Source organism: Oreochromis niloticus, unplaced genomic scaffold (assembly GCF_001858045.2).
Source record: "Oreochromis niloticus isolate F11D_XX unplaced genomic scaffold, O_niloticus_UMD_NMBU tig00007295_pilon, whole genome shotgun sequence".
NCBI classification, from domain to species: Eukaryota; Metazoa; Chordata; class Actinopteri; order Cichliformes; family Cichlidae; genus Oreochromis; species Oreochromis niloticus.
The window spans coordinates 1-14,779 of record NW_020328469.1 but is presented as its reverse complement, the minus strand read 5'-3'; the positions used below and the strand labels follow the sequence as shown (position 1 = coordinate 14,779).

General features: G+C 41.7%; 2 protein-coding genes across 2 annotated transcripts; both read right to left on the bottom strand.

The window, feature by feature from the left end:
• Positions 1 to 232: 232 nt before the first annotated feature.
• On the bottom strand, positions 233 to 2,366 carry LOC109200911 (biotinidase-like). The gene is made up of 3 exons (XM_019356489.1): positions 2,345 to 2,366; positions 597 to 1,157; positions 233 to 480 (listed from the first exon to the last, which is right to left on the bottom strand). The coding sequence occupies exons 1-3, from the start codon at positions 2,364 to 2,366 to the stop codon at positions 233 to 235; spliced, it is 831 nt and encodes a 276-aa protein (XP_019212034.1).
• A 4,197-nt stretch (positions 2,367 to 6,563) lies between these two features.
• LOC109200910 (sodium/calcium exchanger 2-like) lies at positions 6,564 to 8,582 on the bottom strand (the record flags this gene model as incomplete). The annotated part of the gene is made up of 2 exons (XM_025904820.1): positions 6,564 to 7,709; positions 8,270 to 8,582. Coding segments are annotated over 2 exons (690 nt in total), but the record flags the coding sequence as incomplete, so codon positions are not given.
• Positions 8,583 to 14,779: the final 6,197 nt, after the last annotated feature.

Sequence of the window (14,779 nt, the reverse complement as noted above, 5' to 3'; positions counted from 1 at the left end):
GTGAGAGAGAGAGAGAAACTATTAAATATTGCCTTTTGAGGAATATGCAACATTCAAACAGAGGATAAATGCTACTTGGTGGAATGTTTGTACTGTAAAGATTAAGTAACAGATGAATAAAGACATTTGTTTTGGTTTATTTTATAAGAGATAAAAGAAATGTGTAACAGCTGAAGGTTGGAGCAGCTCTTAACCATAACACTGAACTTTATTTTCCTGATCCCTCTAAAGTTTATTCATTGTCCAGGTGGTACATTCGTCCATACAGGCAGGCAGTGACCAGGCCACCCTTCGTGTTTGAATGTTTCATGGTCAGTCTCCCGTCTGCAGCTTTCTCCAGACTCTCTGGCTGCTCCAGGAACATTCGGCTTGTCAGAATAGATGGGTACACGTATTTGGTGTCAAAGTTCCCCTCCAACAGGAAGTCCATTTTAGACTCTGCTTCTTCCGCTTCCTGTCCACAAGAGCTCTGATCCAACCCTGCACAACAGACTACTGCACAAACCTGTAGATATTTAACATGTGGCAAATAAAAGTAGTGAGTTGTCAGTTTTAACCTTTTTAGAAATATTCAAATTCATGTGATTCTTGCCTGCATGCGTAACGTCCGTTGACGGTGTGTGTTCCTGCAAGTGCGCCGAAAGCATAGAGCTCTTTATGGTCTTGCAGTAACCACCTGTACTGCAGGCGGCAGCAGAAAGTGCCGTTGCACACTTTAATGTCGCCTTGTGTCTCATTTAAGAGGACAAATGTAAATGTGTCATACATCATAGAGGAGATGAAGGTGGGGTAGGAGGGAGGAGGAGGGTCATCACAGCTATCTTGGTAGCAGTATCCAGAGTCTGTAGCCGCTGATATTGTTGACTCCCCACCACCAGCCTCCACCTCTTTGGCTGCACTTTGTTTTACCTCAAGTGGCTCCAAAACTGGCACTCTGGCCACCAGCAGCCTGCCCTCCTCTGGGTCCCCTTTCCTGGCGTGGTGGTAGGTGGCAGAAAAAGGGGTGTAGATGCCACTTCCTGTCATGATGAGCCTGTCATTACGAATGTTGACAGCTAGTAGGGTGACGTTGGCAGCCAGACTGAATGCCTGCTGAAACTGGATTGAATCCAGCAGGGGGAGCTGGTTCATCCAGGCCAGGGGTCGGCAACCCGCGGCTCCGGAGCCGCATGCGGCTCTTTAGTCCTTATAGTGCGGCTCCGCGTGGTTTGGGAAAATAAATTAGAAGTATTTCGCTGAAGTGTATTTTATTTATGTTAGTTCTTTTAAACTTGTAGTTCTAAATTGGAAGATTATTGTGATATTGAAATATAAATATAAAATTATATTCTATTATTTTTTCCTCGCTCAATATAAGCGTCACACTCGCGGAAGCCGGTATTCCCACCGAAACACCGTGCATTTATCGAGACTTTCAACCCCGGGTAGGCCAATTATGGATCTTCGGATCCACATTATGTCAGCAGCTGCACCGTGAACTATGTTAAAGACAAACACTGCTCACGCCTCACAGACGACAGATGACAGCTTACAGTCCTGCGTAAACTGACTTCGCACAGCACCGATTAGCAGACGCTGTGCGCAGAGGTTCAGGAGCAGAAGTCCCATTGTAAACATACCACGGCAGACCCGACGATGTTTGCATGAACGCGCTTTTCACACGCGGTTGCTGTACGCATACAGCCGGCTGTAGCTTCGCAGCTCACAGCCCGACACACACCACCAACACAACAGCACAGATAGCGCAGACTTTAAGGCGGCGAGGCGTGATTGCGGGTGCCGCTCAGGTGCGTCCGCCTTCCCTGCAGCGGCGCTGCAGACCACGCCCCCGCCGCACGAATTAACCAGGTAAAATACATATTTAGGCAGAATTTTGCAAATATCTATTTTCAATTTTTCAGCAGCATAGAGCTTTTTTTTTTACCAATTATTTTTTAAAAGTCAGGTCAAGGCTCCAAAAGCCCAAAGGAGATATAAGGGAGGCGGCTCACAACAGTTTTTGTTTGCTACATGGATCATTTTAGTTCAGCTGGGTGTCTTTGCTTTTGTTATATTTCTTTAAGAGTTCAAAATGTGTTGATTACATAAATAAAATGTAATTTTCTCTGTAGCACTTCATGGATTTCATAAGCAGCACACCTTAGTTGTTCACACAAAGGTACAAAAAACAATATATATACAGTGTTATCTTCATTTTAGATGTCAAAAAGTATTTGCGGCTCCCAGTGTTTTCTTTTGCGTGGAAACCGGGTCCAAGTGGCTCTTTGGGTGTAAAAGGTTGCAGACCCCTGGCGTAGGGTTTCAGAGAGTTTTGTGGCTATAACGTAGCTACAGCGTAGATTACCCGTATAAATCCTCAGGTACATGGAACGTTCTCTGCTCAGTGGTGTTGGATCCTGATCACCCCATGTTTGTGTTTCAGTGGGTGATGGGAGTCAAAGAGGAGATATTGGTCTGTGTGTCTCCACAGTTGTTCTCAAACTAAAGAAGGCGCTTGGACAGGAGACGAAACCTGATGGCCTCCTTCACTTTCATCAACATTTCTTTCAACTTTATATTAAGTTTGTCAGTGAAAAGCTATGAAATGGAAATTCAGCCCTCGGAATCAATCCCAGATTGTTTATCTGCTTTTATTGTGATAATGAGGGAACAGGCCTCACATGGCCATGAAAGTGCATATGGTACTTTTGAGTCCCCCCCCCCCCCACACACACACAAATACCTTTGTCTTTAGAGCTAATAATTAATAAACAATGGTGTGCCACCACCATTATACATTTTTACCTTTTTTTACCTGAAACAGGTGATCAGTCTGTCGATACAGAGACACAGGCAACCATTCATTCAGCTAATTTAGCGTCACCAGTTAACCTAACGTGCATATGGGGTACTCATGTGCGTACACATGGGAGAGGCCCAGCTCACTGATTCAAATCCAGGACCCTCTTACTGTGAGGCGACCATCACTACTTATTAATCTGCAAAAAGTTTCACTGTATTTATGAGTCGAGACATGAAAAATGTCCTCTAAGTTTCAGATTACAGGTGTTTGATAGCTGGATGACTCGATGAATCACTGACTTTGATTGTTATATTGTTCAGTTATAAAATAATGACTCAGACACGTTGAACCTTGAAAATAAATAAACTATATTTAAATAAGGTCAACTTCACTTGATTAAAGACCTTCGTTTTCTTTCAGGAACACGTTACACCTCATGCCATGATTCAAAACCGAGTTTTTTCTAAGATTTTTTTTCTTGCATTTCATAAAGAAAACCTTAAATATCATCTTCAGTTAATTTATTACAGTATCGAATAAATGTATATGTCTATCACATGACATTGTAGTAATTTCAGTCAATATTTCCCTACAAAGATTCAGGCAGAGAGAAATTTTCATCATCACAGGAAACGACTTCACAAAGAGACACACTGAAGAGAGCAAGACCTGGGAGGGGAGGAGAGGAGGCTGAACACAAACACAGACACTGAAATATCATACACCAAAAAACAAAAAGATGACCTGGGATGTAGCCTGGACCCAGCACAGCAGGATCTCTTTTCACAGCTTCTACAGAAACAGGTGAGGAGGAGACTGACTCCAGGAATGGCGCTTGTTTGTGTTTCTGCTCAGTCTGTCTGAACCGAGCTGTGGTTGTGCGTGTCACACTTGCTCACTTTATTTCACAAGAAGACTCAGATGTTTTGAAATCCTACTGTGGGGAATCGATCCGACAGAATAACCTACAGGCATCCATCACAGTAGACCATGCTGCTATAACGTACGTACACCGGGCTTCATCATGCATGTGCAGGGGAACACAGGAGGGGAAGCAAACATGGATGCACACTGGGAAGGATCAGGTAAGGAGGGGAGGCTGAAAAGAGCTGGGGGTGGGGGCATTACATCTAGCTACAGAACAGCGAAGGCCAAAGGCCGACAGTTAGTACAGAAGTTTGTGGAAACATGGAACATTGTCCGGACATTGTAGACAGTTCTGTTTTTGGCTCCTGGGCCACACCGAGGTCACAAATGCACACATTGTGGAGGTGATTCGCTCTGTTCCTGCTGGTGCTGGTCATTACACAAGAGTTCAGCAGACCTCTGCATGTGTGTGTGTGTCATATCTATTGTTGGTCCCACCTGGTGGTTTGAGTGAGTAAACTACTGTTCAGGGGATTGTTTGAACCTCACACACAACAAACCTGCCTCACAGCCACGGCTAATATCTACAAAACTTCAGCTCACAACAGCCTGAGACTGACAATTATACTGGCAATGTTCCACACTGTTTCTTTATGTAAACATGCTACTTACACTCAAAGTTCCTCCGTCACAAGGACGACATGAAGAAGTGTACACTGGCGGAGGGTTATGACAAACACTGCGGCAGAAAAAAAGACACGGACTGAGCTCGAACAATGTAAGCTGCAGCGGAACCTTTTCTCGTATTGCACATTGAAACCTAATTGCTCAAATAAACTCCAAACTGTTCTCCTCAAGGACCTGCAGCACATCTTATGCTTAGAGAAATAATCTTCTATAAATAAATAAATATATAAATTATCTACTATACATGAAAAACAAAGACACAAATGAGTTAGCGGACCATCTATTTCAGTAAATTAGATGCTTTAAAGTTTGGTTATGATGCACTACTACACCGTTAAAGGGGAGATTTCTCACTGTGGAAAATATATCAAAGTCTAACCCACTAAATTCAGACACCATGTAGTCTACATACCAGCTTTATACACTGAAACTATCCTAAATGTTGTTTAGAAATACAAAATAATCTACCTTGGCTACATCTGCAAGGAAAAAGATACAAAACTGGATTTTAGAAAGTTTACAAAGTTAGTCAGGGTTAACCAATCAAATCCTTTTCAAATTATCATGTTTAACAACAATAATAAAGAGTTCCACTTGTATAGCACTTATCATCTGTGGGTGAGAGGTTTATAATGCAATGTCCTCAAAGAAATATATTTAATGGGACTGAAATTAGGCAGTTATAATAATAATAATAATAATGATAATAATTAAAGCTTCTAGTCATTATTATTATTATAAGACAATCTTACTGCTGTTTGTTGTGACATTTTTCACACGCTGGCTTTCCTGCTTCATGCATCTCAGTGCTGAACATAGTAGCCCTGAAGTGCCAGCGTGGAAATGTCGAAACGAATTAGAGCGTGTTCGCACACCATCCAGTGTTTTATGGTGTATTTAGCAGCCGGTTTCTTCAGTAGCTTGTGAACATTTGTTCCAAGTCTGCCATGCAATACTGAGCAACACATGCATGCCTTGCAGAGCCATGTTTCCTGCTGTGGCACTATGATGACTGTGCTGCTCCCGTGTAGACATCCTCGTTTCAGGTAGACCCTCTGGTCTTTAATCAGAACCTTCTTTTTTTGTTATTACAAACGATGCGCTGGCTTTCCATAAAGAAGGAAAGTAAATTTTTAACATGTTTGGTACATGTGCTCTAAGCAGACATGAATAGACAACATGATGGGTCCACCTGGATCTGGTGTTATCCGAACCAGTGGAAACACGAGACAGTTCTCCCTTCGTATATTGCACAGTAACCACTTATAGAATGATGGAGGAAAAGATAAGCACAACACAGTGTTTTAGTTACGTTAAATAAAGTGCAGCCTGGGCAGTTTGTACAGCAGAAATCTTGAATACTAGATTTTTTTACTTGAGCTTCCCTTAAGGCATTCTTTGTTTGCTATCTTAAAGCATTAGTGTGCTGTAGACTACAGTCCTGCAGCCTAATTAATGTGTAGATTATTAGCTTTTTCCTAACAAACGCTGCAGACCGGATGCTGATGATGGCAATCAGCAACTTTAGAGACTTTATTTTTGAGAGTAAACTAACACTGTTGAGTCTTGTTAACCACCCGTACATGTTTGTCTGCCCATGCTGCTGTCACTTAAGATAAAGGAATGGACGAGTCTGCCACTAACAGTAACACAGCGATGGCTGACTGCAGCTCATCAGCCCATCTGACTGCCTCAGACAAAGTTTTTAAATGACACTGCACACATCAGGAGTGTGTGAGCGCATATTTGGTCCTTCAGGAGAGGAAAATGTCCTTTTTGTTCCTCCCGGACCAAACGGCTTCTTCTGTTTATACAGGAAGATTTAACATCAAGGACTAGCTGACAGTTTCTGTTCACCGAGTCGACACAAAAACACAGGGATGTAATTTACAGGTGGATAATTAGGCTGGTTATTCCCTTTTTCATAGCATGTACATGACATATAATGTGAAGATGCTCTGTACATGGCTATACATGCAAAAACTAATCCTTCAGCTTTATATGCAAGCCCCTGTCAGAGGCTGTGGTCCGGTAAAGAGATTAGTACAAAGATGTTCTTTTAGTCAGTGTTACACTTATGCAGCTTCTTATTTACTTGTTTTGGTTGCTAAAACTTTTATTTTCCACTTAGCATGTCGCTAAAACTAAAGCCGCTGACATTTGTAATATTTGCAACTACCAGTGTTCCAGCCTGTGCAATGAAAATCATCGAAGCTTTGCTGACAGCGACAGTAGAAACCTGGCATTTCTGTCTCTGCATCCTTTTGTGTGGCAGCCTGCCCTGTGAAATTACTACACTCTATATGTACAACGGTTTGTACTATTTACAGCGCGTGTGGAGAGCCACCTTCAGCTATACTGCGTATTAGACAAGCATCACCACTATACAAGAACCTCTAGTAGTAAACAAATGTAATGTTGTTGTAAACATTCGACTCCTTATTTGATGCAGTGCTCCTCCACTTCCTCAGTGAAGAAACATGAAGCTGCAGAGTTGATGGTTTGAATGAGAGACTAAAGGAAAACAAAGGTATTTTTCCTTCAATGCTCACAGGTTTGTGATCCGTCTCAGTGGTCTGATCCTGGAAGTGAGCTCCTCAACCCAAAATAAACACACCTGGCTTTAAAGTGAATAAAGCAGCACTCCTCTGACTGACCTGACCTTCTTTTCACCTCTGAATCTCCCGTCACAGTCATTCTCTGTCACTCTCCGTCTGCTCCCCGTTAACTATCCGCAGTAACCTTTCGTTTTCACGCTCTCACCCTCCAAAAATACTTCCTCTTAACCCTCATCTTCCAAGTAACAATGAATGTGTTTAAAATGCGCTGTTTACACATGCTTAAATGTAGTGTTTGTGAACATGTATCTGAAGCCCTATTAACCAGATGAATCTTACACTTGTTTTGTGTTAAACCGTGGACTAAATGGACTGAGAGTCAACGATTTTGTGTGTGCTGCTGTGCAAAATTCTTCTGGAACATTCTTCATCTCCTCTTTAAAAGCCGTTGATGTGACAGTAGGCCTCTAGGCTGGAGAAGAGGATGTAGAGGAACCACAGACCCAGGAACAGGAGGGTGGTCAGGAGGCGGGACACTTTCGGGCCGCCAAGCTCTCCGCCGATGGAGGGCCGGCGTCTGAACAATAGCACGGACATGCAGATGAACGTGAAGATGGTGAAGAGCGTGACGGAGAACGCCAGTGATCCAGGATCCACCCGGAACTCCTTTCCTTTAATTCTCCAGTACACGGCGGCCACTGACCATGCCACTCCGATCCCCAGGAACACGTTGACTGCGTTGCTGCCAGTGACATTTCCAACCGATGCGTCGGCATGCTGGTCTTGTATGGCAGCCACTTTGCTAGCAAAGGTGTCTGGAGAAGGAAAAGGTGGAAAATGTGAGTCACACACCTTCACACCCCAGAAATTTTTTAAATAGAAAGCAATTAGATGATTCCAAAGAGACAAACAATGACCAAAAGATACAAAAAACAACTGCAAAGGTACAAAATGATTGACAGAAAGTCAAAGCAACTACAGAGAGATCCAAAATTACTTTAAAGAGGCGCAAAGCTTGTGTCCAGTAAGATGACTGAAAATGATTGAAATGATTCAGAGACACAAAAATGACAAAAAGTGACTAAAAACAATTAAAAAGATGCAAAATGACAAAGAGACATAAAATGGCCAGAAAGAGCAACAAACCACCTACAAAATCACACAAAAGATACAAATAGATGATTATAAACAGATGCAAAATGATGCAAAATGACTGAAGGACACAAAACAACTACAAAGTTACAAAGTGACACTACATGCACTCATAAATCTGGGTATTCTCCCATAATCCATCCAATACTCAAAACAATCAAATCATCCACGCTCCTTTCTGCCTTTTCTTGCTCTCACACAGTGAAACGGGACATTTACTCACCTGGAATGGAAGTTCCCAGCGCCACAAACACCACGGCGGTCACAGTGTCCCGCAGCCCCACGGTGCAGCCGAAATGCGATGCCAAATCCCCGATGATGGCGGTGAGGAGCCCGATGGCGCTGATGGACACGAAGAAGCAGGCCCAGCCGTTCCAGTACTCTGTTGGCGGGACGCAGGCAAACAGAACCTTCCAGAAGACGGTGAGGAAATGCATGACGTAGTCGTAACAAGATGGAAGGCGCTCCTCACGACCTTCCTCCTCGTCATCATCGCCATCACCTGGAGGAGCCAAACACACAGTGATATTTTTTACAAGTTACAAACAGCACGGAGGTCATACTACTCAGAGTACTCAGGGGTTTGGACACAGTAGTGACCTGGGTTTGAACCGTCACGAGGAAGGACTTTTTGATTCTGTAGGTGATGTGTGGGATTTATGTCCTGCCAGTTTCATGGCGTGGCAGGATATTAATCCATAAATGTTCTGTTGTAGTCGTAGCTCTCTAACCCTGAAGTGACCAAACTATTATAGCACCTTAAAGGACAGAGCGGTCTTTGACTTTTGCACAGGAATACTTTTAAAAATCTTTATCATACTTTACTGGGTCCTTTACCTATTACATATTTCTAAATCATCTCTTACTTCATACAAACCCGATTGTCCTTGTTTTGTGGGAAAAAAATCTTTTATTTAACATAACAAAACACAATGAAATCAAAACCCATCATGGCAAAAACACAACATTTTTCATTATCCACTCCATAACAGGGGCTAATTCCTGTAAAAAGCTATGAAAGTTGTAATTAATGATATAGGAAACATTTTTATAATAAAAATATCACAGCTACACATGGAAATATGCTTCAAGGAATACAGTTAACTGACTGTCTGCAGAGATCTGTTGCTTCCACTAGATGGTGGCCTTCACTTACAAATCTGACCTCCACCGACCTGACCCTTCATGCCTGAAAAAGGCGGCTATTTAAAATATTAGATTTATTATTTTATTACACTACAGACTAGAAGCATGCTAATATGTTTTACTGATTGGAGGAGCAGTTTACAGCAACATTTGGTGCTTTGTTTTAGGGATTGAATTACGTCTAATTCAAGCATCTTTTCTCCTTTAGCATAATTTAGCTGGAATGTTATTACGGTTTTACATTTCAGTTAAATCACACTGTCACACAGAACTCAATGACAGACTGACAGATTGGTGTTTCCATAAGAACAGATGACTATTTTCCTCAATGTGTTTTTCTATAAAACATTTACAGATCAATGCCTTTGGAAGTGACACAATAAAACAACAACATTACAAGCTAGCATGTTTTTGCGCATATGACATGCTGTAGATGCTGTCTGAATACAATAAGAGGAAACACACTGGGCTACAGGGACCAGGAGAGGTGGGTGTAGGACTAGACAATAATGATGATTAAACACCTCAGCGACCCGGGGTAGGGTGTTCCCACAGCTCTGCTGCTACTCTGCTCTCTCTGGCTAAGGGCAACGTCTCTGTGATGAATCAGCTGTTTATGTGCTGTTTGTGTGCAAGAAGAGGAATGAATCTTTTCTTATTTATCTGACTAACTTTTGGGGCGAAGATACAATGTAACAAATGCACACTGAGTACATACTGTGTATAAAAACAGATGTAGCTACCAGGTCTGGAAATAAAGCCATTCTGAATGAAATTCTTTAAATCACCAGAAAGGTGGGAACTCTTGAGGTTGCAGAAATGAGACTTGTACATGAGCTCCATCACCTTGCTGATGCATTTATGCTCTTAATTGGTAATTTTAGATGACATAAAAAAAAACATGAAGGTCATTTTGTAGCTTTTGAGGATAGAGGATAAAGCAGGGTATGCTTCATCATGGGATTTACAAGTCACCCACGTAGGAAGAGGCAGTGTCCCTTAGATTCTAATTCAGATCCACCCCTCCCTTGGCTGATGATGCCACAACGCTAATCAATTGGTGAAGTCACAGTATATCTTTTATATAAAGTCTGTGACCCTGGTATAAGGTCCCGCCTTGGTGAAATCGCCATTTACCCACAACAATTGAAAAACTGGGAAAACTCTGACACCTCATTATTAAAAAAACAAAGAGGGCAGACTTCATGTTGCCTGAGTGATTTTGAGCTCACTGCTTTGAGCATTAAAAGTTGATTGGACATCATTCAGGCCAAAAACTAGTCTGAAACTGTAAAAGTTGGGGTCCAATAATCCACCTAGAATATGATGCACCTTGTTGTACATTTTTTACTTGAGCTCTGGCTTAATGTGGAGATAGTTAACTTGCCAGTGAACACAGACAGGAAGCTGTATTACAGATGATGGTGCTGAACTCTGAACTGCTGTTTAGCTATAGCTGTGTTAAACATCCCTGTAAGCGGGAGCCCAGGGAGGGAACTTCCCCTCCTATTTATCTTTATTAAATCTTACTGTTACCGACCAGGTTGGTAACCATTTAGCATCTTAATTGGGAGGAGTGATTTTCTGTGTATTGTACAACAGACTGTAACTGGCTAAATTCTAGTCTAGACATCAAATGAAAAGTAGTGCATACAAATCTGAGATACCAAAACTGTCTTCCTGAAGAATCTTTAATAAACAGCAGACGATGCAAACAATCAGGTGTCAGTAGCTAACAATGCTATTTGTTCTTGTTACAAATTATGGATGGGCTGGTGTAACATCAACACCAGTCTGCTGGCTGGGTGAAAGCTCACTCATTCAGCAGCCTCCTTCTATCCTAATCCTGTGCTGACTTATAGCTATACAGACATTAGGCCAGACCAGGGTCGGCAACCCGCGGCTCCGGAGCCGCATGCGGCTCTTTAGTCCTTATAGTGCGGCTCCGCGTGGTTTGGGAAAATAAATTAGAAGTATTTCGCTGAAGTGTATTTATTTATGTTAGTTCTTTAAACTTGTAGTTCTAAATTGGAAGATTATTGTGATATTGAAATATAAATATAAAATTATATTCTATTATTTTTTCCTCGCTCAATATAAGCGTCACACTCGCGGAAGCCGGTATTCCGCCGAAACACCGTGCATTATCGAGACTTTCAACCCCGGTAGGCCATTATGGATCTTCGGATCCACATTATGTCAGCAGCTGCACCGTGAACTATGTTAAAGACAAACACTGCTCACGCCTCACAGACGACAGATGACAGCTTACAGTCCTGCGTAAACTGACTTCGCACAGCACCGATTAGCAGACGCTGTGCGCAGAGGTTCAGGAGCAGAAGTCCCATTGTAAACATACCACGGCAGACCCGACGATGTTTGCATGAACGCGCTTTTCACACGCGGTTGCTGTACGCATACGGCCGGCTGTAGCTTCGCAGCTCACAGCCCGACACACACCACCAACACAACAGCACAGATAGCGCAGACTTAAGGCGGCGAGGCGTGATTGGGGTGCCGCTCAGGTGCGTCCGCCTTCCCTGCAGCGGCGCTGCAGACACGCCCCCGCCGCACGAATTAACCAGGTAAAATACATATTTAGGCAGAATTTTGCAAATATCTATTTTCAATTTTTCAGCAGCATAGAGCTTTTTTTTACCAATTATTTTTTAAAAGTCAGGTCAAGGCTCCAAAAGCCCAAAGGAGATATAAGGGAGGCGGCTCACAACAGTTTTGTTTGCTACATGGATCATTTTAGTTCAGCTGGGTGTCTTTGCTTTTGTTATATTCTTTAAGAGTTCAAATGTGTTGATTACATAAATAAAATGTAATTTTCTCTGTAGCACTTCATGGATTCATAAGCAGCACACCTTAGTTGTTCACACAAAGGTACAAAAAACAATATATATACAGTGTTATCTTCATTTTAGATGTCAAAAAGTATTTGCGGCTCCCAGTGTTTTCTTTGCGTGGAAACGGGTCCAAGTGGCTCTTTGGGTGTAAAAGGTGCAGACCCCTGGCGTAGGGTTTCAGAGAGTTTTGTGGCTATAACGTAGCTACAGCGTAATTACCCGTATAAATCCTCAGGTACATGGAACGTTCTCTGCTCAGTGGTGTTGGATCCTGATCACCCCATGTTTGTGTTTCAGTGGGTGATGGGAGTCAAAGAGGAGATATTGGTCTGTGTGTCTCCACAGTTGTTCTCAAACTAAAGAAGGCGCTTGGACAGGAGACGAAACCTGATGGCCTCCTTCACTTTCATCAACATTTCTTTCAACTTTATATTAAGTTTGTCAGTGAAAAGCTATGAAATGGAAATTCAGCCCTCGGAATCAATCCCAGATTGTTTATCTGCTTTTATTGTGATAATGAGGGAACAGGCCTCACATGGCCATGAAAGTGCATATGGTACTTTTGAGTCCCCCCCCCACACACACACACACACACAAATACCTTTGTCTTTAGAGCTAATAATTAATAAACAATGGTGTGCCACCACCATTATACATTTTTTACCTTTTTTTTACCTGAAACAGGTGATAGTCTGTCGATACAGACACACAGGCAACCATTCATTCAGCTAATTTAGCGTCACCAGTTAACCTAACGTGCATATGGGGTACTCATGTGAAATAATAATTGCTAGAAATACGACGATTTGCTTTTTCTGTATTATAAAATTTAAAAAGCTCACTGGAAGCTACTCTACCCCTATCTTTTCGTTGCATTCGAGATTCTTAATTGTCTGGGATTGTTGTTAAACTTAATGTCGGTTACAGTTTTATTTTGGAAAAGGTATACCGGAAGGTGAGTCGTGCTCTTATTTTTCTGACACCGGATGGATGTTGAGGAAGGTGGTTTTCTAAAAACATTAAAAAGAAGTACCGAAAGAAAGTCTCCGAAGTGCGTTGCCTTAAGCCTGACACACGTGCATAAAAATATGTTATAGATAAATATTTTTAGAAGCTGTTTTCTCATGAGCTTATTAGGAAATATGTCTTACTCTACATTTGGGAGAACATTAGAAAATAAACTTGAATCACAAGAGACCTTTCCAGACATTTAATTCAGTCTCAAAAGTCCCGGACAGATTCTAAATCAGTTCATTTGTTTGAGGGAAGGGCAGAGGAAGGTGCTTAGACTGCCTCGGGGTGATTTTTCTGGAACATTCGTTATCATTGACTTTGCTCCGGAGATTTAGAGTTTACACAGACACGATTACATAACCTGGCATTCACGCTATGACCACACCACTTAAGTATGATTTGAACAGTGAGGCTTGTACGAACGTGTTTTATTATTGTAGTCATTTTGACCAAAAAAGTTCTCACATTAAAAAAAATGTGATTAACACACTTTGTCAGAAAAAACAAAGTTCATCCTAAAACAAATTTCTCTAGAAACTATGAGGAAATAAAACTAAAAGGACACACCCTATATTAATATACGCCCTGGTTTTATGGCTTCGAGATATCCATTTTCTTATAAAATCTTTGGCAAAAAATGAGCAGGTTTTACAAGTCTTTTTGTAAACTGTGAGATTTAATGATGTTGTGTACTGTTAAAAAAAAGTGGTTGAAACAATGTAAAACACTGAGCGAAGGCCATTGTGTGTGATATTTGTTTCGAATTCAATTCAGCTGCTAAAGAAAATTGCTAAAGTTTTCTATAACCAAGAGTCTTTGACTGGATACTGAAATGAGCTCCTTTGTGGTTTAAGTATAAACTAACAGATCTTTGTAATTATTTTGTCTGAATTATTGGTCAGACATAACCTCTGCAGACTACAAGTTGTATAGTGGGAATAAATATTTCACAACACACAGTTTGCTGCTGGTTCAGTCAAGGTTGTTTGAAGATAGATCAAACCTGCAGCTTCAGAATCTAGTGCAAAAAAGACAACACAAAGCGGAGCCGCCGAAGTGTGAAAATGTTTCACTCAGTACAGTGCGCTCCAGCTGTGAGGCTCCAGCTGCTGTTATGCAGCTGATGAATTGGTAATTGTGCACTGACTGGTCCTGGTATTCTCCTAACCCCAAAGCTGTTGCTGCTGAGAAAAATGTAATTTACACAGCTGGAGAGCAATGTACCTCCCCACTCTGCTTTTTCTGATTTCACAGTAGTCCCAGTATCTCCCAGTCATTCTCACACATCTCCATAATGATGTTGGTGGTACAGGACCACTGTTTTATCTACTCAGATAATCACTATCAGACACGTAGTAGTAAACAAAATCAAACATCAACATTTTTATGTATTTCAAGATTTTTATTAATTGTATTGTAATGGCTGATGGATGGTGAAGAATTTGCAATATAACTGTTGTTGTGAATTTTTTCACAACAACAGTTATATTTTCACAACAACAGTTTGATATTTTCACAACTGTTGTTGTGAAAAAAACCCCCCAACAATCAAATGATCCCCTATGAGCAAGCACATGGCGACAGTGGGAAGGAAAACTCCCTTTGAACAGGAAAAACCTCCAGCAGATCCAGGCTCAGGGAGGGGCGGCTATCTGCTGCAACCGGTTAGAGGGTGTGTTTTTATATTTTACTGCTGTTAATATTTCCATGTCTGTAATAAG

Coding starts and splice junctions, on each gene's coding strand:
- LOC109200911 (XM_019356489.1), bottom strand. CDS start 2,366: ATGTACCTGAGGATTTATACGG. Junction 1,158..2,344: donor GTACCTGAGGATTTATACGG/GTAATCTACGCT, acceptor GCGGCTCCGGAG/CCGCGGGTTGCCGACCCCTG. Junction 481..596: donor CGTCAACGGACGTTACGCAT/GCAGGCAAGAAT, acceptor TCTGTTGTGCAG/GGTTGGATCAGAGCTCTTGT.